Consider the following 25,319-nt stretch of genomic DNA (forward strand, 5'->3'; position numbering starts at 1 on the left):
GCAGGTTCGCTCCACGCCTCTTACCATGCCGTTGTGTCCTTGGGCAGGACACTTCACCCTTGCCCCCGGTGCCACTCACACCGGTGAATGAATGACAGGTGGTGGTCGGAGGGGCCGTAGGCGCAAATTGGCAGCCACGCTTCCGTCAGTCTACCCCAGGGCAGCTGTGGCTACGAAAGTAGTTTACCACCACCAGGTGTGAATGAATGATGGGTTTTTAACATGTAAAGCGACTTTGGGTACTTATAAAAGCGCTATATAAATCCCAGGTATTATTATTATTATTAATAATTTCACACATAAGTCGCTCCTGAGTATAAGTCCCACCTCCGGCCAAACTTGAAAAAAAACGACTTATAGTCCGGAAAATACGGTATATAGGGTATATCTATTCATACAATACATCACCTAAATTTCATGTAAAGAAAAAAATATATATATATATTTTGATGGTGTGACGGCAGTTATCTTGCTGTGGCGTGGCGCCACGATCGTTTACATGTAGGGGAATCCCTGACTTTATCCCTGGTCGCCTCATCTGCTTTGGCCTCATCCACCTTCTTCCTGATGTATTACCACTTATTTCTCATTTGTTTCTATTAATACGATTTGCTTATTTATAAGAGGGCGTAGCCTGGGCAGAAAACATCAGCGATCAATTCCACGCTGATTGGGACGTAACAAAGAAATGTGCTTCGATCAATGCATGCGCCCACCATCTGATTTGTTATCTTGCATACGCCGTTTTCTGGAATTGAACGTACGCCAATTTTTTGTAGAAAATTTACGCAACTCTTAATTCATCCTCATGTATTTGTGTGAATAAGCCAATTTATTTTACCTGCCCTGAATCATCTTGTTGCATGGCAACCACTGACATTCAAAATGAGTTGTAGTAAACAAAATCATATTACCATATTACATGTTCATCAAAGAAAAAAAAAATCCGTAAATTCATTATGAAAACTAATTTATTTACAAGATAATCAGCAAAATATTTACATTTGAATAAAACCTTGATTCCCTTTGACTTAAAATTGTTTTTTATGATTTGAAAAACAAAACTAATAAATAAACTTATAGTACACAAAATAGGGCTCAGAACTGACAGATTAAATGACAGTATTTACAAATAAAACCACATTTTTAGCTTTAGGAAGACACATTCTGTAAGTACACTTTTGAAAAGTAGACGGTCAATGCAGAGGTGACTGGGCCATTTTAATATTCCTTCAAATAAAAAAACTCCTGGAGATGAAAACAAAATAAAGAACAAAATGAGAAGAGGCAACATTAAAGAGGCAAATGGACAAAGAACTGAAGAGTTTCACCTCTAGTGCTTTGCTGGGGGTCTCAGTGAATGAGTCTCTTCCTGCTGTAGCTCCGTTTCGACAGTCTGATGGGCCGGTTGAAGGGAGACAGCTCCGTGTCGACTTCTATCCTCCTCTCGGCCGCTATTTCGTCTGCAACAGTAAGCGCGTCAAGTTGGGGGTTAGAATAAAGCGGCAACATAGTGGATGCCACGAGTTGAAAACTCATTGAAGCGGATACTGGATCGCATTTATTTACTATTTAGAAGGCATAAAAAACCCAAAAGAAAGTGTTCTTGTCTTGCATAAGAACTGTGAATGATGTGCAAACTTTCAAAAAAAAAAAGTGCATTTTGTGCACACATTTTTTTATTCAATGAAATTATTAGAATTTGATGTAAAAAATTCAGAAATTCAAATGCAAAAAATTATGTGTTAAAAAAAGAAGCTTTGTCAATAAAGACACCTTGATGAAAAGTATGGTAAATGACCTGCGTGAAGTAAGCCCCCCTGATTACAAATAACACTGTCATTTGTTTATGCTGGTACAGGTTTTAAGTTATTCTAAAATACATTTTCAGATTTTTCCTTTGAGCTTAATTTTTTTTTTGTCTAATTATCATTGTGCTATTTTATTCATAACTAGCCACCCCCACCTTGTCAAAATCTCCCCAAAGTTGTCCCAAATGTTTTTTTTATCAAACTAACAAAACAAAAAAATGTGCAGCAAACATTTGGGGAGATTTCGAAAAGGTGAGGAGGTTGGTTATGAATAACACATTAACATCAAAACTATAATAGTTTCATTTTTGTAGCACAAACGGTTGGAACAAGTTTGGGGAGATTTTTACAAAGGGGGGGCTGGCATGAAGAATAACACGTTCATAACATAAAACCTGCAATAGCTAACATAAAAACTATAACAGAAAATAATTTTGCAGCACAAGCGTAGCACAAATGAATGGGACAAGTTTGGGGAGATTTTGACAAGGTGGGGGTGGGGTCTGGATGACGTCGCTAGTCAGAAAATGTTTTTTTAGAATAACTTTTTTCTTTTATGCCTACAGTGTCTGACTTCAATTAAGTCGGGTATTAGACTGAGTCTAGCTGAACAGAAGTCTTAAGTAGAGTCTTCCATTTGTGCCAGACACAGCCTTATTCAATGCATGCTAACACATTGCACTTATTATACTAAGGTTTGATTAGCGAAAATATACGATGGCATATCTGTGTTAATTTATTACATATGGTTTGGCTCTGCCCATCCTTGAACAGGACAACATTTTTTAACATTGTCTGTGTTCATTGGCAAAAGGATTAAACCGAATCCTCTATGTGGACTATTTGGGGTGGCACCCCAGTCGTCTATCCTTATCAAATCCAAAAAGAATCTTGTAGCATTCCCTACTTTGTTGGCTAGAAGACTCGTTGTGTTAAATTGGAAGGCAACAGCGCCTCCTTGCCCCTCCCGATGGATTAAAGATATTCTGTATGTAGTACTCAAACTGGAGAAGATAAGGCTGATATTGAATGGTTGTTCTGCCAAGTTTTAAGAACTGTGGGGTGCCTTTCGGAAATAGGTACTGTATAAGGGAATGATCTCCAAATTAACCCTGACTGATGACACAATTGAAATGTGAGTGGTTGATGAGCCTTTTGTGTGCTTGTGGGTTGCTAATCGTTCAGGAAAGCAGCTGTCTGTGGTTTTATGTTGACATTGGTCTGTGATTTCTTACTTTTTTGTTTTGTTTATTTTCTATTCCAATTTCACTTGTCAGGGGGAAAACAGCATTTGATGCATGTTTAGCAACTTATGTCAATTGGAAGTGTGTGAAAATGAACAAATGTTTAAAAAAAAGAAAAGAAAAAAGAAAACTTCAAAACTAATAGCACAAACCAGCAGACAAAAGGCAGTGTTATTTTAATATTTGCATTGATAAGAGGAGCAAACTTCAAACAGGTTAAAAATTGGCATCGTTGAGTACCGATACCCAGGGAATAGGTACAGTAACAATTCAAATGTACCCATCCCAAGTTGTATCAGGGCTAACTTGACCAGAGAAGTCGTACCTTGACAGTGTGGTGATCTGTTGCTTGAAGAACCTGGTTTGCCCTTGAAGAGCAGTGGCGACTGAGTGAGGGCAAAAATCCCACTCGCTGTCACTGGCTTCCTTGCGTTTGAGCTGGTAGGGGTCGATGCTGTGGAAATGTCGTAAACACAGAACAGACAATGGTGAATACATGACTATCAGCCAACATTTCTCTCAACTTATCAAAGAAAATCATTCATTAGAATGATGAATTGTTAAGCAAACCAACATAATTTTTGCAATTTAATGTTTTAAAAACGTGTAGCTTACTTGACTCGACATCTTCACTTGCAGCTGCCCACATCATTTCTTCTTCAGCCCTTAGAGGATAAGCTGCCATTCTGTCCTCTACAGAAGACCGAGGAAATGCTTGTTCTGAGCTCGCCGTGTGGCCGGGCTCATCAGCTTCATCCATGTCCGACAGCCTGCTCACTCCGAGTTCGGCCTCTTCTAGCAGCTCTTCCAGCAGTGGCTCCCCTTTCTGGCAACGCTCTTTGCCTCCAACACCTTTGTCTTTGGCTCTCTTCCTCCGGGGCCAACTGTTCAGGTTTTCCGGGGTCACCTTTCCGACACTCTGAGGGGACGGGGACAAGGAGAAGGTATCTGCAGTCGCAATGGGTTGCATGGTCCCCGCAGGATGGCGTGTCGGGGTGTAGGACTGGCAGATGTAAGTCTGAACCACACCGCTTTTAGCTGGCGTGACGTGGGTACAGAGAGATGGCGAGACACAACCAGCATCTTTGTGTTTGGGGTGCAATGCCAATGGGCTCTCCAGCAGTGAAGGTTTAACGCTGACTGAAGGGCTCTGAGCTCCTAGTTGAGGACGGTTATCAGTCACCAAATCGCCCGCGTTCATAGAGTCACTGCAACGGAATTTGAGTTTGGGAAGTCCAGATGTCTGCATTTCCATTTCTACTTGATAGGAAGCAGATTTTGGTGTACCCGTGCCTTTCTGTTGCCTCTGCCTGGACGGCCCCCTAGGCGTTGAGAACCTAGGGAGGTCATTAGCGTAGCCCAAACGAGCAGCCGCCTCCCGCTGCTGGCGGTCGGGAGTCTGCCTGAAGCCATAGCTGCGACCAGGTGTACCTTGTGCCTGTAAATGTCCTTTTGGAGATGGCATTTCTGACTCTGAGTCTTGACTGGACTTTGAAGGCTTGCGGGAAAAGGTTATTTTCATTTTGAGGCCTCCGCTAAATTGCGTCTTTACGACTGACGCGTCCACTATGTCCATGCTGTCGTCAGTGGTGGCGTTGCTTTGTGAATCAGACTGAGAACTCTGCTCACTTTGGGACGTTTGCAAACACTTCGTTTTTTTCTCTTTTGACTGCACGTTGCATTCCAGTTTTGAGGTGGATGGGGGGTTGTTGGTATCTTGTGCTGAGGTAAAGCTGTCACCTGACTGCGATCTTGAGTTTTTACTGGGGGTTTTATCAAGTGTCAGAGACTTTGCTGGAGACACATCTGAACTGTCCAATGAAGATTCTAATGCTCGCTTACACGTAGACGTAATGCTTGGACTTTTACCTGGTGTTCGTCCAGAGCGAGTGACCATTTGATGAATGGGGCTTGGTGTCTTGGTTTGACTTCTAGTAGCATTCGTAGACAAGTTTTTTTGACATGGAGAAATTTCTGAAGGCACCACCCCTAGTTTAACATTTTGGACACTTTCAGAGGATTTAGTGTCCCTTTCCTGTAGCATAATGTTACTTGGTGAATCCCTGAGAAGGTTTACTTGACAAGACAAATTAAGTGCTCCATGCTGAGTCTTCTCAGGGGTCTTGAAAGTCTCATTTTCGTTAGGGCTTTTAAATGAACTGTTGAACAACAATCTGGGTGAACCACGAGATGCAATGCGAGGAGAGTCAGGCACCTTGAACGTGACAGCATCCTCTGGCACAAGAGATTTTCTTGGCGATGGAGACCAAGTGACACTCTTTTTGGGAGTCTTGGAAACCAAATGTAATCCAGAGGAAGAGGTACATTCCAAAGTCTTGACAGGTGTCCTGAGAATGCCCTTAAGTGGACTCTGTAGAGGACTTTGCTTTGGGGGTGTCTCTCCAACAAATGTTCTACTAGCAGGAGACGTAAAGGACCTGCCTCTCAGGGTCATTCCATGTTGTCCAGTAGGACTCTCAAATAGGTGCACCTTGGATGAAGGTGGAGTTGTACAAGTTCCTGGGGTGCCAGGAGTTCTCCAACAAAGGGCTCTGGTGCTTTTTTCTGGTGTCTTAACAGGACTCTACACAGAATAAGACATCAGTGTAGAATATTATTATCCATACCTTTCATAAAACAGTTTTAGAGAGTTAAGAAAACACATCACATGTAAAAAAACCAAAAGCTAATTTAACAACCTCTTTGCTTGATGCAATATCTGACACCGGTAGAGCATTCTAATTTGCTGCATAAATAAATGGACTTACCTCAAAGACACTGGAGTCTGTGGACAGCCGAGATCTGGTGTTCCTGGGCTCTTCCGCAGAGGTAGAAGGACGACAGGGAGACTCAGCTGCCCCAAAAAGAAGCCTCATAGGAGACCGTACTTTTTTCACGTTAACGTCTTCACTGAGCGGAAGCTGGGAGGCAGAGAGCGCCCTCTCCAGGTTGCGGGAACGAGGGTGGGAACTTGAATAAAAGGAGTGTCTCCGAGCAAACTTCTGTATCCTCGGGCTCCTTCTGAGTTCTGCCACAAAGACAAAGTTTAATGTTTATTGTCTAAGATCCACTGAAAACAACAAAAGGGAAAGGTAATCACAAACCTTCTGCTGGTTTTACTGGTGACTCCTCCACAATGCACTCCTCACTTGGCGCAGAGCTTCTACATACAGAAAAAAATATTTTCAAATGTGCAAGTGAAAATTGCTGGATTGTTAAATAACAAAAAGCTTTCAGCCAAATATGCTACTTTGCTTGATGACACATACCGTCCAACTTTTTGTCGATAAAGGAGCCTGTTGGACACTTGCTTGTGGAGGGGTGTGTCACTTACTTTGTTTGTTATGAGTCTGTGCCTCTCTGAAAAAGAAAAAATGAACAGTGACACACTAAAAATAAGGAGCCGTTTTGTTCAGAAAATGCATTAATTGCTTCGTGGTCCAGATTTTACCTTCAGACTCATCTGATCGTTTGCGTTTCAGTCCTTCCACAGACGACACAGACCGGCTCCTTGGGAGTTTAGCCTTCTTGGATGGAGACACCATCTCTTGGTTGAAGAGGTTTCTTCTCACCTTGGTAACTTCTGGCAACAAATCAGAGTTTGTGTTGAGGACAGTGAAACTTTTATTTCAGTTTGAGAATCATATACAGTCCCTGAAGAAAGTATTGTCACTTATCCATTTTGTAGAAACAACAGCTTATAACACTGACTTTTAATTAACCTGTTGGTTTCAGAAATGGCTCATATGAAAGCTAAACCCCTCCCAAATCATGTTTAATATAATGAAATAAATTTCTTTCACTGAAGAAAGATTAATCATTTAATGAAAACAGAAAGTTTAGATTTCGTGGCAAGACAAAAGTTTTGTCATCTACAGGGAGTAATGTGGAAATTTAACAAATTTCCTTCAGTTACAAAAATGTTGCATAACGTCAGTGAATTAAGTAGTGGTGGTGTGAAATCCATATTTAATATCTTGTATGACTTCCATGAGCTTGAAGGACTGCAGCCATGCGGTTCAACAATGATTCATACAATTTATTAATGAAGTCATCAGAAATAGCAAAGAAAGCAGTCGTCTCCCAGAGTTCATCAAGATTCTTTGATTTCGTCTTCAATGCTTGCATGTCTGGCCATTCCTAGAGCACCTTAATCTTCACCTTGAGGAACTTTGATGTAGGGATGGGAGTATGCGATCAAGCACCATCCTGCTTCAAAATGTGCCCCCTTTTGTGGTTGGGGACATAAGAAGGAGCTAACACTTCTTGATATTTTAGGCTATTGATATTGCCTTCTGCCCTGCAAATCTCTCACATACTTCCATACTGGGTGTAACCCCAGACCAGGATTTTCCACCACCAAACTTAACTGTTTTCTAGGTGAATCTCGAGTCCGTGCGGGCTCAAGTAGGTCTCCTGCAATATTTGCGGCAACTGAAGTAATTCAACTGAAGATTCATCCTAGAATTTCACCTTCTACCACTTTTCCAGGGTCCATCCTTTTAGCAGGTGGTGGACCTTGGCAAAAGCCACACATTTTTTAAATTGCTTTTTGTTTAAGACTGGTTTCTGGGCATCGATTCGACCATGGAGGTCATTTGGAGAGAGAATTCCACAAACTGTTCTAGTTGACACAGGGACTTGAGGTAACCAGGCTTAGAGCTCTGCTGCCGTGGAAAAAAGGCTGGCCTGGGTTTTTGAGCCAACAAATGGTCCGTCCAAGCGGTTGTCTTGAGGGGTCTGCCGGACCTGGGCTTGTCAAAAACATCTCCAGTCTCTTCAAATCTCTTTCTTATTCTTTGAACTTGACGCTGAGACACATTGAGGGTGTCAGCCACCTCAGCAGGGGATATGGTCTTCAGCCTCTTGATAATCAGTACTTTGGTCTCAGTTTGAATCTTAGGCATGTTGTCAGCGGTCAAGTGGCAGTTGATGTGAAGGTCTGGTGTGCTGGGATTCTTTTTATATAGACCCACTAATTGATTGATCAATTATGATCAGAAGTGCGGCTGTAATCTAGGATTGGGATATGAAATGGCAACAAGACTTTTGTCCTTGCAAAAACTGCTGTGAATGTTAGAATGCTTTTCAGCAGTTTTCTTTGGCTACAAAACATTATTTCAAAAGCTGTAGGGATTGAAGAGCATTTTATTGTAAAACGATTAGATATATATTTGAGGGGCACTTAAGATCAACTTGTACCCAAGCGACAAGACTTTTTTCAGGGACTGTATAAGTCAATATTTGCATTGATAAGGGGGCCAACTTCACACAGGTAAGACTTATCTACACCAAAAAGCATACTGTACCATGTGTTTCCCGTTTCTGAGGTTGAGGTACCGCAACTGCTTTCTCTGAAGCGACACAGACTTTTGACTTGGACTAATGAGGACAAAATAAATGGATGTGACATTGGCAATTAAAAACATGAACAATGGATTAATACAGAAATTACAAATAAATTATTGACGATTAATTGTCAAGGTTAATCTCACAGTTCGTGTTGTCTTTTTGGGCATCTCTATTTGGCGGAGACTCTGTGAAGATTCTGTCATACTGCGATGACGGGTCAGCATTCCACTCCTGGAAATGATTCACAGATATTCAACACCTGCAAAAACCCACCAATAATAGAACATGCAGCTCCTCCGCCTCTCACCTCCGTTTTTTCGCTGAGCGATCTCGCAAGTCATGCAGGCGATCGCTATCGTTTGAAAGCAAACTGTGTGCGGCAAGCGAGGACGAGGATGCTGAAGGAGAAACACTGTCCTTCGCCACTGACTCGTCACTGAAGAAGTCTGTCGGAAGAACGGCCACTAAAGCCTCAGGGAGCTGCGTGCCTAAGCTGTGGTAAATGTCTGCCAGGACCCTTGGGATGGCTGTCAGGAACCTGCCATGAGAGATTTTAGTTAAAATAGCTAGATCAAAAAAAGCTTTGCCTTTGCAATAAAATCTAGCTTTTGAATTTATTGCTAAATAGTAGTGCTGTGAATCTTTGGGTGTCCCACGATTCGATTCAATATCGATTTTTTTTCAATTCAACACGATTCTCGATTCAAAAACGATTTTTTTCCCAATTCAAAACGATTCTCTATTCATTCAATACATAGGATTTCAGCAGGATCTACCCCAGTCTGCTGACATGCAAGCAGAGAGTAGTAGATTTTTGTAAAAAGTTTTTATAATTGTAAAGGACAACGTTTTATCAACTGATTGCAATAATGTACATTTGTTTTAACTATTAAATGAACCAAAAATATGACTTATTTTATCTTTGTGAAAATATTGGACACACTGTGACACTATTGTTCTTTTTCTTATAAATGTCTAATGATAATGTCAATGAGGGATTTTAATCACTGCTATGTTGAAATGGTAACTAATATTGATACTGTTGTTGATAATATTCATTTTTGTTTCACTACTTTTGGTTTGTTCTGTGTCGTGTTTGTGTCTCCTCTCAATTGCTCTGTTTATTGCAGTTCTGAGTGTTGAGTGTCAGGTTTGGTTTTGGAATTGGATTGCATTGTTATGGTATTGCTGTGTATTGTTTTGTTGGATTGATTAATTACAATTTTTTTTTTTTTTAAATAAATAAAAAAATAAAATAAAATAAATCGATTTTTTCAAAATGAGAATCGATTCTGAATCGCACAACGTGAGGAATCGCGATTCGAAATCGAATAGATTTACTACTACTACCTACTAAATAGGTAAAACATGACAAGACTGTTGGACTAAAACACTTACACTGGAAGGACTTCATCTTGAAGAAACCTTGCGAGACTCACAGGGTCTTTTGATAGGGATATAATTCTCAGCATTTCCGCCACCTTAACAACCCAATGGTTTAAATGGAGAAAGAAAACCAGAAGTCAATAAATGGATTGATAAAAACAGTTGCGGTTGTAGACATTTCACTCAATCGAGGGCATCCTACCTCTTCAGCCATCTGTTCAAAATCCAGGTCATCAGCCTGTTCTGAGGAGAAAAGTCTGCATAACTCCAACCTCAGCCATGCCTGGAGCTGGCACCTATTGGACACAAGGTGTATTACTGTACTTACTGTACTGTACATCAAAAGGATGAAGCACACATCAGACACTTACTCTCTGACTTTGCTCTCAACATTAGAGGTGGAGCCATGTGACAGCCTGATGGATCTGCCAGTCTTCAGAAGGTGCTGCTGGAAGAACTGCAGGGTCTTGACCTGTGAAGTAAAACACATGATTTTACACATGCAAATGTCATTTTTTCTGATTGTTGTCAAGCTGTTCACATCTATTCTTACGTTTAACAAATTGTGTTTCACCTGCAGCTCGGACCCTTCCGTGAGGAACATTTTCACAGCAGTCAGAAGCTGCTGAACACCAGCGGGAAGAGAAAAGTCTTGCTCCGCCATGGTCTTCTCATAGGTGGATTTCAGATGACACAGCAACTCGGCTTCACTGGTGAAGGCTGACAGAGGAAGACACAACTTGATAAGTGTGAATGCCCAAGCATTCACACATATAAGATTCTACACCAAAAAAATAATCTTATTATTTTCCCGAAATTCCAAAATACCCCTTTCTTAACTGTTGTGTCAACATTTTTCAACCGATTACAAAAATTCTAACACCAAACCCATTCATATCATCTATGACAATTGTGCTCGGATCAATATTTATTTAAATTCACGGTTTTCCTGAAATTACCAAATTCCAGGAAATTCACATTCAAATGAATGGACATATTTAGGGCATAGTTCTACAATAAATTCTCAAAATTTTGCAGCGATGTTAAACCCGAATCCGACCTTTCAACCATCCACCCACACTACTTTCCGATATATACAACGCAAAACATGTTTTCCCTTTCCCAAAATTCCAGATTTTCCTGGAATTTTCTCCCGATTTGGGCATTATACAATCTACTGCATATCCAACATTTCTCAGATTTGAACCGTTTTACCAACCACACTCCACTCACCCTGGACATACAAACCAGCATGTTTCCCGGTTCCAAAAATTTCCTAATTACCCGGAAATACCAGGAATCCCCCCCCATTGAAAATGAAAGGGCAATATACCAACCTCTCCATATCCCACATTTCTCAACCGATTCAAACAGTTTTAACATCCACACACTCCACCCAACATGACATTCAAGCATTTTGGTTCCGCTCACGTGTATCGGCGGTCCAGCAGCTTGCACGCATAGGGCATTCACACGCAATTCCTACTAGGATTGAAAATTCTAGTTATCCAAGTTATCCTACTGCTAAATACAAATACTATACGATGATGTGTCTTATCTGAAATTTATAGGATGTGTTTCCTTTAATTATCTGTAACAAAGTGGTACCTTAATTTACAAGTAATTAGAGTTACGAGCATACCTTCTGCCGGCTGCAAACTTTTAGATTGAGCCAAATATGCAACTGTGTGTGAACCATGTCTAGGCGTAGAAAGCTTAATTTATTCATTGTGCCGTTGTAATCCTTAGGGCGCAGCCATTTTTGTGGTCGTCACTTCCTCAGCAGAACAGTACACATGGAGCGCAGCCATTTTTGGAGAGGCACAGACCCTTATGTCACAACCCATTTTCGCAGTTCATTACATGGTCACCACTTCTTAGTGCTTCAGCATGTGTTTCTTTTCTTGCCATTCATTAAGTTGATTTTGTTATTCCATATATAAAATGCACTTTTAACCTGCAGTCACTTTGCCTTTAGCTGGGGACAACAGAAGAAAAGTAGCTTGTACTGGAGCGAGCTAGACTGGTCTGTGCAATGTCCCTCACAGTTTACATTCAATTAGACACAATTCTGCTCTCCGACCAGCGGAACTGAGAACGTGAGTGAAAAGGACGACACCCACCAAATCAGAAAAATAAACCGTTACTTGGTGCCATACTCGGCAAGGTGGTGCGAACGTAGCACCGTCAGTCTGCACTTAGCAGAACTCAGCTTCCGCCACAAAGTGGACATTAATACAAGAAAATATAAAGGAGCTGCCGAATGGTTCGTGTTTTAGTTTGCTCTTTCTGCCAGACTCTACAAACTGGGACAAGCGAGCAGTAGCCTTGCTCATTGGGTCTTGTGCAAATGTCAACTGTATCCTGTCTGGTTCGTCACTCAGAGATCAGTGCGCAACATAATAAAACGATGTCCTAGCTTGCATTGTTAACGACAGAGACAGTGTTGTCAGATCTCAAAAGAGAGACAAGCAACTATGAAAACGAGTTGCTAACAATAAGTGGATTTAGCAACACTGGATGGAGAAGCAGCACAAAGAAGACCGCATCAGTCCGGTCTCTAAGATAAATGCTGTACAATATGAAGACATTATTTATAAATAATAATTTTAAAAAAACAGTAGCTTCTATTACATTTTATTCTATTGATTTTCAAACAGTATTTATTTAAAAGTTTCGAGTTATGAGCTCGGTTATGGAACAAATTGTGCTTGTAAGTTGAGGTACTACTGTATTACATCACAACTCCAACCTGGGAACCAGTCTTACACGAATCAACGCCAGGTTTGATTAGAATAAGCTCACGGGAAGTTTACGACATGTCGTTTAAAGTAGGAGAAAAGGAGTGCTTGATTTGCTCACCCTAAACTACCCGCAGCGCAGAACGGGTAACATCGCACCATCGGAGCATTTTTTTATCGTTTGTCGCAGCTATTTTATAATGTTATTAGATTTACTAGTAAGACGCCATAATTCTTCATATCTGCTCAATAATTATCTGTCCGATATTTATCAGGCTTCCCTATTGAACACACAATGAATGGGAGACGTTCTTGTGATGACAGTGACAGTGATACTAACTGATGACGTTGGCTGCTCCAGCTCTTGTTTTGTCGTTTGAGCGCCTCTTTGACGGTCGCTCAGCCCCTTTGTCCTCCGGCCCCATCGGCTCTGCATCAGCCTGGCTCTTCTGGGCCTTTACATTGAGCCGCGCCACATTCAGCATCTGCAAGGAGCGACTCATGGTTTTCATCTTCTGCTTCACAGGTGTGCGCTGGGTGCCTCCTGCAAGGGGAAAACAAGTTGACGAGTTGAGATTTCTCAGTAGTATACTGTATTAACTGGTTTTCTTATTTGATTTCATACGTTTTTTGCCCCTCTTCTTGTCTGCTCCCTCTGACGTCTGGTACAGTTCTGCTAGGTCATTGGTCAGCTCTGTTTGGCAGAGAAAATCCTCTTCTTCTCTTTGGTCAGGCACTGCGTAGAATGACCTGTCAAGGAATGTAAGCCAGGGGTTTTAAACTTTTTGACCAAGGGTCAAAGCTTCTCCACTACAGGGGGGCCTGGGCCTAACTCAAATATTAACACTGAGTTGGTAGTCTTTGTCTTGATTTTAATCGCATTCAATAATTATATATAACCTAGTCACAGTTTAAGAGGATAAACTCTGTGAAATCATATGAATGGATTTGTGTTAACCACAAATATTATTAGGTCAGGCTGAATACAAAAATAAATATTAATCAAATATACGGCAAAAGAATGGACTCATAAAACGATGAAAAATACATTTACATACAATTATTGCTAAAATAAATACACAAGTAAATTAATAATAATTATGACTGCCAAATTATTACATTTTCAATCAGATTCATCACATTTTGGAGTTTGGATTAATACATTTTTAATCACAGGTGATCACTTGCTTGTATAATCAAAATTTGCTTAAAAAAAGACCAATATTTGTACACAAATTCTATTTTATTGTAAAAAATGTCATCCAGGAATATTTTTTAAACATTTTACTTGAATGCATGTCATTTATTTGCACAAAAATCGGTAAGTTCAGGCATGTGAGCACCCTTTTTAGAAAAAAAAAAAGAGGAAAACTGACGAAAAAAAAATACAATTTTTATCGACACAAAGTGCTGCCACACAAGCCCCAAAAGACAATTTCCTGCAATTGGTTGCATTTCAACACTATATTTTACATTTAGATTTATTCTCATTAACCAACCTTTTTGGCTGTCTTTTTGACACGTCCCAAGTAATGTACCACAGAATGTTTTTTATGATAAATTACTGACATTATCATTAAAAATGTAATGTAAAATTCTATAATATGCATGCAAAGAACTCAGAAAACGTTTCCCATTTGGCAACTTGTTAATTTTGACAGCCCTAGTAATATGTTTCTTAAATAAATTGTCAATAAAATGTAAGCGCAAGTTAAAATACAGCTTCACCACTTTAGTCATAAACTTTGCGCTTAAAAAACGTCTTTATGACCTTAGCTCAAGACTTCTTCTGCTTCTTTGATATTGACATATCTCAATGGACCACCATTGAGAAACCAATTTTTTTTGACAACCCTATAGTTGCCAAAAACCTAGTTAACGGCCCAAAAATAGGCCCTGGCCCTATGGATAAAAAACACTGATGGAAGCTGTACAGCACCAGGGCCAACACTGCATACTACAATGTAAGCCTATCAATGTATCATTGGGAAACTTTTTAAACCTTTCATTTTATACGCTTGCAGTAATAATGTGTGTACCTCAATGACTCCATTAAATTGGAAGTGACTCCCGAGTGATCTGAATGAGGAAACCATGTCTCCAAAAATCCGACTGTCATCGGGCGATGACTGAGCTCCTGCTGGGCCCACTCTGGAACAGTGTGATCATTTGGCGGATCTAAGAGGACAAACGCAAACATGCAGACATGAAAAAGTCAGCAGAATGTTTACTATTTCTTAAATATTTTTTCAAATGTATAAATTAAGCCAGCAATGGAAAAGAGGTTTTGTCCTTACCATCAGCGTTGTCACCACCCTGCTCCATCATGTCGTATACGACGCCTAAGACACTGCTCACTACTCCTGGTAGATCAGCAGAGGTTCCTGCTGTGGTGGAGGCAGATATGCGCTCAGTGGTGCGAGGCTGAAGGTGCTGAGCAATCGTGGGATGGATGACGGTGAGCAGAGCTGAAACATGGGACAACGGCGAGAGAACAGCTGAGGACGACAGGCCGCTGATGCTCACCTCCGCATACTGGGAGGAAAAATAAGCAGAATTTAAAATAGGTTAACTACAAAAAAAGCAGATTACACGTTATTGAAAGTTGTATTTAGATGTGTCACCATGGGCAGTGAATGAGCAAACAGCTCCATTAGGACGTGAAGGAAGGAAGGAGCTTCTGGTTCGCTCACGTGGGAGCACTGAAGCAGCCACGACTCTGTGGAGGTGCCCGACAGTGAAGAGGCATCCCAGCCATGCAGCACACCCTTCAGACTCACTTCCACACCCTCAGGTTGGCCGCCTTGTCTCCAGGACATTGGCTCTAAAGTGATAGCACAGCTCTGTGCAACGCCACCTGAGGGAGAGGAGACTTACAGGTGAACACCACAGGGATTCTTTATGTTCAATGCACACTTCATTTGTATTTAGATTAGAGCTGCACGATTTATCTACGTCGAACCAACATCGAGGTTTTAATTAGTGCGATAACGTAACCACAAGAGGCTGAGGGTTTTTTCTCTCCGCCGTCACCAGCATTCGAGGGACAGCCACGTTTGCCAATCAAAATTGTCGAGTGATTTTGTCTCTCGCTTAAAACGGAGAAAGACGTCTCACGCTGTACATTGCTCTCAGCAAGTTTATTTAACAGTAGGATTAACTGAACGCAGTGAGCCCTCTTCTCAGTAATCCACAATCTTTGGCTCGGTGGGCGGAGCGCAAGACTGCCAGCTTGAGGCACACAAGGAGGACAGACAGCCTTGCGACTTGCCAGTGAGAGGTTCCGTAAAGTAACAAAGAAAAATTATGATGTCAAAGCCAAATATCTGGGAATATTTCCACTTTAATTCGGATGGGCCATATGAGCCCATCAACACAGACCAACGAGCAAGAAAGCTGTAATCACGTGATAGCAAAATATAAAAAATCCACTATTCGACCTAGTTTTTCCAACTGGAAAAAAAATGCACTTTAAGATATTCAATATTTATTTACAGTAAGTTACATTATTGCTTACAGAAATTAGTCAATTTAATTTTGTTTATGTACTTAGGATAAAGTTATTTACCTTGTAATTACACTACAATGGTAAACAATTCTACAGTAGTGGCATCTAATTTGATATTCTTTTAAATGGTTACTTGCATTATAATTATATATCACGATTACATTATAAACACTGTGGTTTTTATTGATTTCTTTAGTTTAAGAGCAAAATGTTGACAAAAGATGTCTGCATTGAGCAAAATATTTTTTTAAAGTAAATTATTGCATATTGTTCTTATGTGAGAGACCTTGACACAAGAATGTTGATTGACAGTCTAAAGGAACATGTCTTTCTTCACTCATTATTTTCAGTTGTATGCATTTATATGTATACAATAAAAAAATTGCAAATGAAATCGCAATTTTGGAGAAAAAAAGCATTTAGGTTTTTACTCAAAATCGTGCAGCACTAATCTCGATCTTGTCCACGTTATACTTTTTTCACTTTTTACATGTGGATGGCATTGCGAGGTAAAGGTTTGAAAGTTTGCATTTTATTCTGCATAACTTGATGGAACTATTTAATCCGAACATTAAATATAACAAATAAAATATATATAAAAAAACAACCTTGGTCGAGCCGCAGAATGCCCCGTGTGACAGGAAAAGCAAGGCTGTGTTGGCTTTCAGACGACAGCAGGTATTCAAGAGTGGACCGGAACGGCAAGCTCTCGATCCCGAGGGGTGTCTTCTGAGCGGTGTAAAGGTTCAACAGGGCCACCATCGGGATAACTTTGCCACCAACCTTTGCCAAGACCTGAGAGAGCTTGTCAGAGCCAAGCTGGTCCTCACATTGCATGTTCTGTATTGAGGTAAGGACATTGCAGATGTCCATCAGTGGATTTATTTGACAAAAGTGACGATGGAATGATACAAAACTTTCATGTCACGGTTACTGTGACCAAAATTATCAGTTATTTTTATCGCTGGAGTGTTAAAAGTGATCATACCATTTATAGACTCTGAAATCTTTTAACAAAGTTCTACTCAAAAAATAACTATAATGAAAAGACACAATATACTTTCTTCAGGGTCTCTGCAGGTTTCAACATGTAAAATTTAAGACTTAAGACTATTTAAGACCATTTTGAAAATAATTTAAGACCATTTCACATCCATACGGACAAAAAATACAAAAAAGTCAAATCAGAGGTCGACAATGAATTGTAATTATATGAATTCATTCACTGCTCGTTCATGTTGGAAAACAAAATGGTTAAACTAACTAAATACACCAGGAGCTTCTCTAGTGTAAACTAATTGGAAAAAATATTAGTAAACATCATAACAGCCAATTTTCAGATTTGCCATAGAAGTGTTTTCTTGCATAAGGTGCAGTGTGCTTCATGTCAAGTGTTGTCATGTAACCTCAACATCAGCAATGGTAGAGGAAAGCACAATATATTGTCTGTGAAAAAGACAGTTAGCATCTCTGCTAAAGCTAAATGGTTAACTTTGGTAATGTTTTTTTTGGCTGTCAGAATTGAGCAAATTGATAAAAAACATCTACAGTAGTACTGTATCTGCACAAAGTAGTGAAAAACAGTGTGCAGACAGAGTGATTGTCTAAAAAGGAAGGCAATTATGGCTTGCAAGCCTCAAACAGAATATGGATGTGAATAATGTGGATAACATTCAAATGTGCTAAGCTCATTTTGTATCCGGTGTGTATGGATACATTTGTACTTGTTTTTGTGACTTTTGCTAATACACAAGGATTACCGTATTTTTCGGAGTATAAGTCGCTACGGAGTATAAGTCGCACCGGCCGAAAATGCCTAATAAAGAAGGAAAAAAACAAATATAAGTCGCACTGGAGTATAAGTCGCATTTTTGGGGGAAATTTATTTGATAAAACCCAACACCAAGAATAGACATTTGAAAGGCAATTTAAAATAAATAAAGAATAGTGAACAACAGGCTGAATAAGTGTACGTAATATGACGCATAAATAACCAACTGAGAACGTGCCTGGTATGTTAATGTAACATATTATGGTAAGAGTCATTCAAATAACTATAACATATAGAACATGCTAAATGTTTACCAAACAATTTGTCACTCCTAATCGCTAAATCCCATGCATCTGAAAATCGATTATTTCCCCCACCTCGATTTACAAATTAGATTGCAAGTTATTGTGACTCTAAAGTTAAAAGTACCAATGATTGTCACACACACACACTAGGTGTGGTGAAATTTGTCCTCTGCATTTGACCCATCCCCTTGTTCCACCCCCTGAGAGGTGAGGGGATCAGTGAGAAGCAGTGGTGGCCGCGCCTGGGAATAATTTCCAACCCTTGATGCTGAGTGCCAAGCAGGGAGGTAATGAGCCCCATTTTTATAGTCTTTGGTATGACTCGGCCGGACACTAACCACAAAAATTTTACAGTATTCTGGACATCTGTGTTGGTGAATCTTTTGCAATTTGTTTAATGAACAATGAAGACAGCAAAGAAGAAAGCTGTAAGTGGGAAGCGGTGTATTAGCGGCCGGCTGCAGCAAAACAAACACGTAGCGGCTACGTTGTAGCCGGTGTTTCATTGTTTACATTCCCGAACGATGACAGTCAAGCTTTACCATTGGCCTGTGGATAACTGGGACAACAGAGACTCTTACCAGGAGGACTTTGAGTTGCATACGCATGCTTGTGGAGATGGGACAACAGAGACTCTTACCAGGAGGACTTTGAGTTGCATACGCATGCTTGTGGAGATGGGACAACAGAGACTCTTACCAGGAGGACTTTGAGTTGGATACGCGGTACCGTGAGTATGCAGCTGCGGCTTCCAAACATTTGATCGCTTGCCCGTACGTGCGTGCCGCTATGTGCATGTCACGTATGTAACTTTGGGGAAATATATGTGCTGTATGAACTTTGCGGAGGTGAACGGTACTTTGGGCTGTGGGATTGAGTGTGTTGTGCGGGTGTTTTATTTGTATTGGCGGGTTATATGGACGGGAGGGGGGAGGTGTTTGTTATGCGGGATTAATTTGTGGCATATTAAATATAAGCCTGGTTGTGTTGTGGCTAATAGAGTATATATATGTCTTGTGTTTATTTACTGTTTTAGTCATTCCCAGCTGAATACCAGGTCTCACCCGCCTCTCACAACATCTTCCCTATCTGAATCGCTTCCACTGCCCTCTAGTCCTTCACTCTCACTTTCCTCATCCACAAATCTTTCATCCTCGCTCAAATTAATGGGGAAATCGTCGCTTTCTCGGTCCAAATCGCTCTCGCTGCTTGTGGCCATGATTGTAAACAATGTGCAGATGTGAGGAGCTCCACAACCTGTGACGTCACGCTACTTCCGGTACAGGCAAGGCTTTTTTATCAGCGACCAAAAGTTGCGAACTTTATCGTCGATGTTCTCTACTAAATCCTTTCAGCAAAAATATGGCAATATCGTGAAATGATCAAGTATGACACATAGAATGGATCTGCTATATCTATATTTAAATAAGAAAATCTCATTTCAGTAGGCCTTTAACTCATTCTCCTTCTATGCCACATCAATACGGAATGCACTCCCAACAGGTGTAAAAGAAAGTGCATCTCTATCCTCCTTCAAAACCGCACTAAAACAACACCTCCAGGCAACTTCAACCCTTGACTAACACCCTCCCCCCTCCACATCCCACCTCCCCGGATTGTAAATAACCAAATGTAAATAATAAATTGTATTTCTAATGTATATACTTGTTTTTATGCTATCTGAACTCACTATGTTCTCTGCTCGCTGTACATATCCTACCAAGTCAGACCTACACTGTTTCAATGTCCATTTCTCTGATACAATTGTTGATGACTGAAGTGCTGATATCAACCAAACCCTCCTCATCCCACCCCCCGGATTGTAAATAATTCAATGTACCGGTATATACTCTGATGATTAACTTGTGTGATGACTGTATTATGATGACAGTATATATTTGTACCATGAATTGATTTACGTGGACCCCGACTTAAAGGCCTACTGAAATGAATTTTTTTTATTTAAACGGGGATAGCAGATCTATTCTATGTGTCATACTTGATCATTTCGCGATATTGCCATATTTTTGCTGAAAGGATTTAGTATAGAACAACGACGATAAAGATTGCAACTTTTGGTATCTGATAAAAAAAAGGCTTGCCCCTACCGGAAGTAGCGTGACGTAGTCAGTTGAACATATACGCAAAGTTCCCTATTGTTTACAATGATGGCCGCATGAAGTGAGAGAGATTCGGACCGAGAAAGCGACAATTTCCCCATTAATTTGAGCGAGGATGAAAGATTTGTGGATGAGTAAAGTGCAAGTGAAGGACTAGTGGGGAGTTGAAGCTATTCAGATAGGGAAGATGCTGTGAGACCCGGGGGTGACCTGATATTCAGCTGGGAATGACTACAACAGTAAATAAACACAAGACATATATATACTCTATTAGCCACAACACAACCAGGCTTATATTTAATATGCCACAAATTAATCCTGCATAAAAACACCTGCGTGTTTGTTATGCTAGCTCCTAGCTCCTCTGCTAGCTCCTAGCTCCATAGAACACGCCAATACAATTCAAACACCTGATCAACACACACAATCACTCAGCCCAAAAGACCGTTTACCTAACCCAAGGTTCATAAAGCTTATATATTTTTAAAAAGTTACGTACGTGACGCGCACATACGGTCAAGTTATCGAATGTTTAGCAGCCAAGGCTGCATACTCACGGTACCTGATATTCAGCTGGGAATGACTACAACAGTAAATAAACACAAGACATATATATACTCTATTAGCCACAACACAACCAGGCTTATATTTAATATGCCACAAATTAATCCTGCATAATAACACCTGCGTGTTTGTTATGCTAGCTCCTAGCTCCTCTGCTAGCTCCTAGCTCCATAGAACACGCCAATACAATTCAAACACTTGATCAACACACACAATCACTCAGCCCAAAAGACCGTTCACCTAACCCAAGGTTCATAAAGCTTATATATTTTTAAAAAGTTACGTACGTGACGCGCACTTACGGTACGGTACGTGTTATGCTAGCTCCTAGCTCCTCTGCTAGCTCCTAGCTCCATAGAACACGCCAATACAATTCAAACACATGATCAACACACACAATCACTCAGCCCAAAAGACCGTTCACCTAACCCAAGGTTCATAAAGCTTATATATTTTAAAAAAGTTACGTACATACGCAAAAAAAAGCCAAAGCTGCATACTCACAGTAGCACGTCTGCGTCTTTGTCATCCAAATCAAAGTAATCCTGGTAAGAGTCTGTGTTGTCCCAGTTCCCTACAGGCGTCTGTGTATCCAAATCAAAAGTCCTCCTGGTTAGAGTCTCTGTTATCCGAGTTCTTCCATCTTGACTGCATCTTTCGGGAATGTAAACAAAGAAGCGCCGGCTGTGTACTGTTGTGGCTGACTACGTTCGAAAAATACGTCCATTTCGCACCGACAACTTTCTTCTTTGCTTGCTTGGCTTCCTTCTCCATAATGCAATGAACATGATTGAAACAGATTCACGAACACAGATGTCCAGAATACTGTGGAATTATGAAATGAAAACAGAGCTTTTTCATATCGGCTTCAATGTGGAAGGCATACCCGTGTTCGCCGGGCTACGTCACACGCATACGTCATCCTCAGAGGCGTTTCGAACCGGAAGTTTAGCGGCAAATTTAAAATGTCACTTTATAAGTTAACCCGGCCGTATTGGCATGTGTTATAATGTTAAGATTTCATCATTGATATATAAACTATCAGACTGCGTGGTCGGTAGTAGTGGGTTTCAGTAGGCCTTTAAACAAGTTGAAAAACTTATTCGGGTGTTACTATTTAGTGGTCAATTGTACGGAATATGTACTGAACTGTGAAATCTACTAATAAAAGTCCCAATCAATCAATCAATCTAACCACAAGGCCACTGAGCAGGTTCACAAGGCCACTGAGCAGGTTCACAAGGCCACTGAGCAGGTTATTGTGACTCAAGATTTTTCGGGAGAACCGATGGTTAACTTGTATGACTGTATTATGCTGATAGTATATATTTGTACCATAAATTGATTAACGTGGACCCCGACTTAAACAAGTTGGAAAACTTATTCGGGTGTTACCATTTAGTGGTCAATTGTACGGAATATGTACTGTACTGTGCAATCTACTAATAAAAGTCCCAATCAATCAATCAATCAATCAATCAATCAATCTAACCACAAGGCCACTGAGCAGGTTCACAAGGCCACTGAGCAGGTATTTGTGACTCAAGATTTTTCGGGAGAACCGATGGTTAACTTGTATGACTGTATTATGCTGATAGTATATATTTGTACCATGAATTGATTAACGTGGACCCCGACTTACACAAGTAGGAAAACTTATTCGAGTGTTACCATCCTATTTGGGTCCCACATCAACCTTAAGAAAGTCAATGACTTCACTATTAAAGTGGGTGACATTATCACCAGGAAAGATGCACTCCCAACAGGTGTAAAAGAAAGTGCATCTCTATCCTCCTTCAAAACCGCACTAAAACAACACCTCCAGGCAACTTCAACCCTTGACTAACACCCTCTCCCCTCCACATCCCACCTCCCCGGATTGTAAATAACCAAATGTAAATAATAAAATGTATTTCTAAAGTATATACTTGTTCTTATGCTATCTGAACTCACTGTTCTCTGCTCGCTGTACATATCCTACCAAGTCAGACCTACACTGTTTCAATGTCCATTTCTCTGATACAATTGTTGATGACTGAAGTGCTGATATCAACCAAACCCTCCTCATCCCATCCCCCGGATTGTAAATAATTCAATGTACCGGTATATACTCTGATGATTAACTTGTGTGATGACTGTATTATGATTTATGATGACAGTATATATTTGTACCATGAATTGATTTACGTGGACCCCGACTTAAACAAGTTGAAAAACTTATTCGGGTGTTACCATTTAGTGGTCAATTGTACAGAATATGTACCGAACTGTGCAATCTACTAATAAAAGTCCCAATCAATCTAACCACAAGTCCACTGAGCAGGTTATTGTGACTCTAGATTTTTCGGGAGAACCGATGGTTAACTTGTATGATGACTGTATTATGCTGTTAGTATATATTTGTACCATGAATTAATTAACGTGGACCCCGACTTAAACAAGTTGGAAAACTTATTCGGGTATTACCGTTTAGTGGTCAATTGTACGGAATATGTACTGTACTGTTTCATATAATGTATTCTCTTCCTTTGCAATCTACTAATAAAAGTTTCAATCAATCCAGTCGTTGTTCGGGCATATCATGGTGCGTGTGTTGTAAATAACCAAATGTAAATAATCAAATGTATTTCTAAGGTATATACTTGTTCCTATGCTATCTGAACTCACTATGTTCTCTGCTCGCTGTACATATCCTACCAAGTCAGACCTACACTGTTTCAATGCCCATTTCTCTGATGATGCAATTGTTGATGACTGAAGTGCTGATATCAAACCCTCCTCATCCCACCCCCCGGATTGTAAATAATTCAATGTATATACTCTGATGATTAACTTGTGTGATGACTGTGTTATGATGATAGTATATATTTGTACCATGAATTGATTAACGTGGACCCCGACTTAAACAAGTTGGAAAACTTATTCGGGTGTTACCATTTAGTGGTCAATTGTACGGAATATGTACTGTACTGTTTCATATAATGTATTCTCTTCCTTTGCAATCTACTAATAAAAGTTTCAATCAATCAATCAATCCAATCGTTGTTCGGGCATCTCATGGTGCGTGTGTTGGTTTTCTCCAGGCACCAGTCAGCAGCTCACCTGCGCTATTTAAAAAAATGGACAAAAAGCCTACCTGGACACGCGAGGAGCTGTCAAGCCAGTGCAAGACGACGTGCTTTTGAGCCAGCATGTCATGGACAGCTTTGGACAGAATGTTCTCGGACAAGTCCGAATGTATGTCAAGGTGTTCCGCGGAGAGAAAGTCCGCCAGTTGTGTCCAGCTCCGTGGGCACTCGGACACAATAAACACTTCATTCCTCCCGTGGCTCGAAAGGTCGTCCTCCTGGGAATGTGCGGGCTTGCCAGAAGCCCGGCTCGCCTTCCTGGGCCGGAGGGACAGCTTGGTGGGAGAGGTGATGTCCGGTCGGTCCCACTGGAAGTCCAGCAGGATTTCCTTCAGTGCGGATTGCACCGAAGCGGACCGGCTGCAAGGCTGCTTCCGCTGCGGGGTGCGGGACTTTTCTTTCTCGTCGAATTCTACCTCGAAGTCCTGGAATGTTTTGTGGCAAAGCTCCTTAAAGTCCGAGCCCCTCGCTTTGAGGCTGGCGGATCGCCCCGTCTTGCTTTGGAAGAACTTGTAGCCCCAGCGCACTTTGTCAAACCCGTGCTTGTATCCGTAGTGCAGCAGTATCTGTAGAATCCCACGTTTCAGGACGTCCAGACGATCTCGATCATCCACATCGACGACAAACACCAGGTTGTGTGAAGCCATGGCGGCAATCGTCTTCAACGGAATGTCAATTCAAACATGTGCGCCATTGACAACAAATAACATCAGCGACACAAACTTCATGCTAGCTAGCTAGCTCGTAGTAGCGATACATTTTCTTCCATTATTGGTTCAAACGTTTGACACACAGCGAATTACGTAGACACTAGCCACGTCCGCGTTTAAGTTACTGCCACGTAAACGTCTCAAAGCACAGCACAACATTTTGTCCCAAATTACTCGGCAGTCGCCATTTTCTCGTCGTCGCCACCTCTTGACCGTTCGCGCTCCTCCAACGAAGCCCCGCCTTCTTTCAGGTGATTGGTCAACACCCTTCACAGAAACATCCTCATTGGTCCAGATGTGGCGTGCTTGCTACGTAAGGATTTGATTGTGGGGCTTTGCCTTATCACGGTTGGTTGAATCGGCCGTCAGTCAAGTGTCACAAATGACGACACGTAGAGGCGGGGCTTATAGCCACAGGCACCTTCCGCATTTAACTTTTAAATACAGCACCGTGTGACGTAACAAAAGACGCTCAGTGTCAAACTCGTATTTATTGAGGGCCACATTGCAGTTATGGCTCCCCTGTTTGTAACAGTGAATAATATATGAATATAAATGTATTAGGATTCACTTTTTTTTTAATCGGTATATTTTACTTACTTTACTTTGAAAATTATAAAATATAGTAACAATTACTTTCATCCCATTTATTTATTTTTTTAACGTTGATGTTCCAGGC

At 40.8% G+C, this 25,319-nt stretch overlaps 1 protein-coding gene across 2 annotated transcripts; it reads right to left on the reverse strand.

The window, feature by feature from the left end:
• Positions 1-959: 959 nt before the first annotated feature.
• Positions 960-24,874, reverse strand: ticrr (TopBP1-interacting, checkpoint, and replication regulator). Of its 2 annotated transcripts, none has more exons than XM_062063319.1 (22): positions 23,939-24,874; positions 16,651-16,882; positions 15,159-15,391; positions 14,832-15,069; positions 14,574-14,712; positions 13,160-13,284; positions 12,875-13,078; positions 10,368-10,513; positions 10,165-10,265; positions 9,996-10,089; positions 9,806-9,888; positions 8,715-8,945; positions 8,551-8,638; positions 8,365-8,437; positions 6,507-6,638; positions 6,325-6,415; positions 6,160-6,218; positions 5,824-6,083; positions 3,671-5,639; positions 3,381-3,509; positions 1,332-1,463; positions 960-1,248 (listed from the first exon to the last, which is right to left on the reverse strand). In XM_062063319.1, exons 1-21 carry the CDS (start codon positions 24,575-24,577, stop codon positions 1,354-1,356), a joined length of 5,376 nt encoding a protein of 1,791 aa, XP_061919303.1. In that variant the 5' UTR covers positions 24,578-24,874; the 3' UTR covers positions 960-1,248; positions 1,332-1,353. The 2 variants fall into 2 exon arrangements, with proteins under 2 accessions (XP_061919303.1, XP_061919302.1); XM_062063318.1 differs by having other exon boundaries at positions 10,347-10,513.
• Positions 24,875-25,319: the final 445 nt, after the last annotated feature.

Source organism: Entelurus aequoreus, linkage group LG11 (genome assembly GCF_033978785.1).
Source record: "Entelurus aequoreus isolate RoL-2023_Sb linkage group LG11, RoL_Eaeq_v1.1, whole genome shotgun sequence".
NCBI classification, from domain to species: Eukaryota; Metazoa; Chordata; class Actinopteri; order Syngnathiformes; family Syngnathidae; genus Entelurus; species Entelurus aequoreus.

Excerpts from the sequence above, each read along its gene's own strand:
- ticrr (XM_062063318.1), bottom strand. The coding sequence starts at position 24,577 with ATGGCTTCACACAACCTGGTGTTTGTCGTCGATGTGGATGATCGAGAT. Across the intron at positions 14,713-14,831 it reads GGGTGGTGACAACGCTGATG|ATCCGCCAAATGATCACACT; the intron begins GTAAGGACAAAA and ends TTGTCCTCTTAG. Across the intron at positions 1,464-3,380 it reads CAGATCACCACACTGTCAAG|ACGAAATAGCGGCCGAGAGG; the intron begins GTACGACTTCTC and ends TTACTGTTGCAG.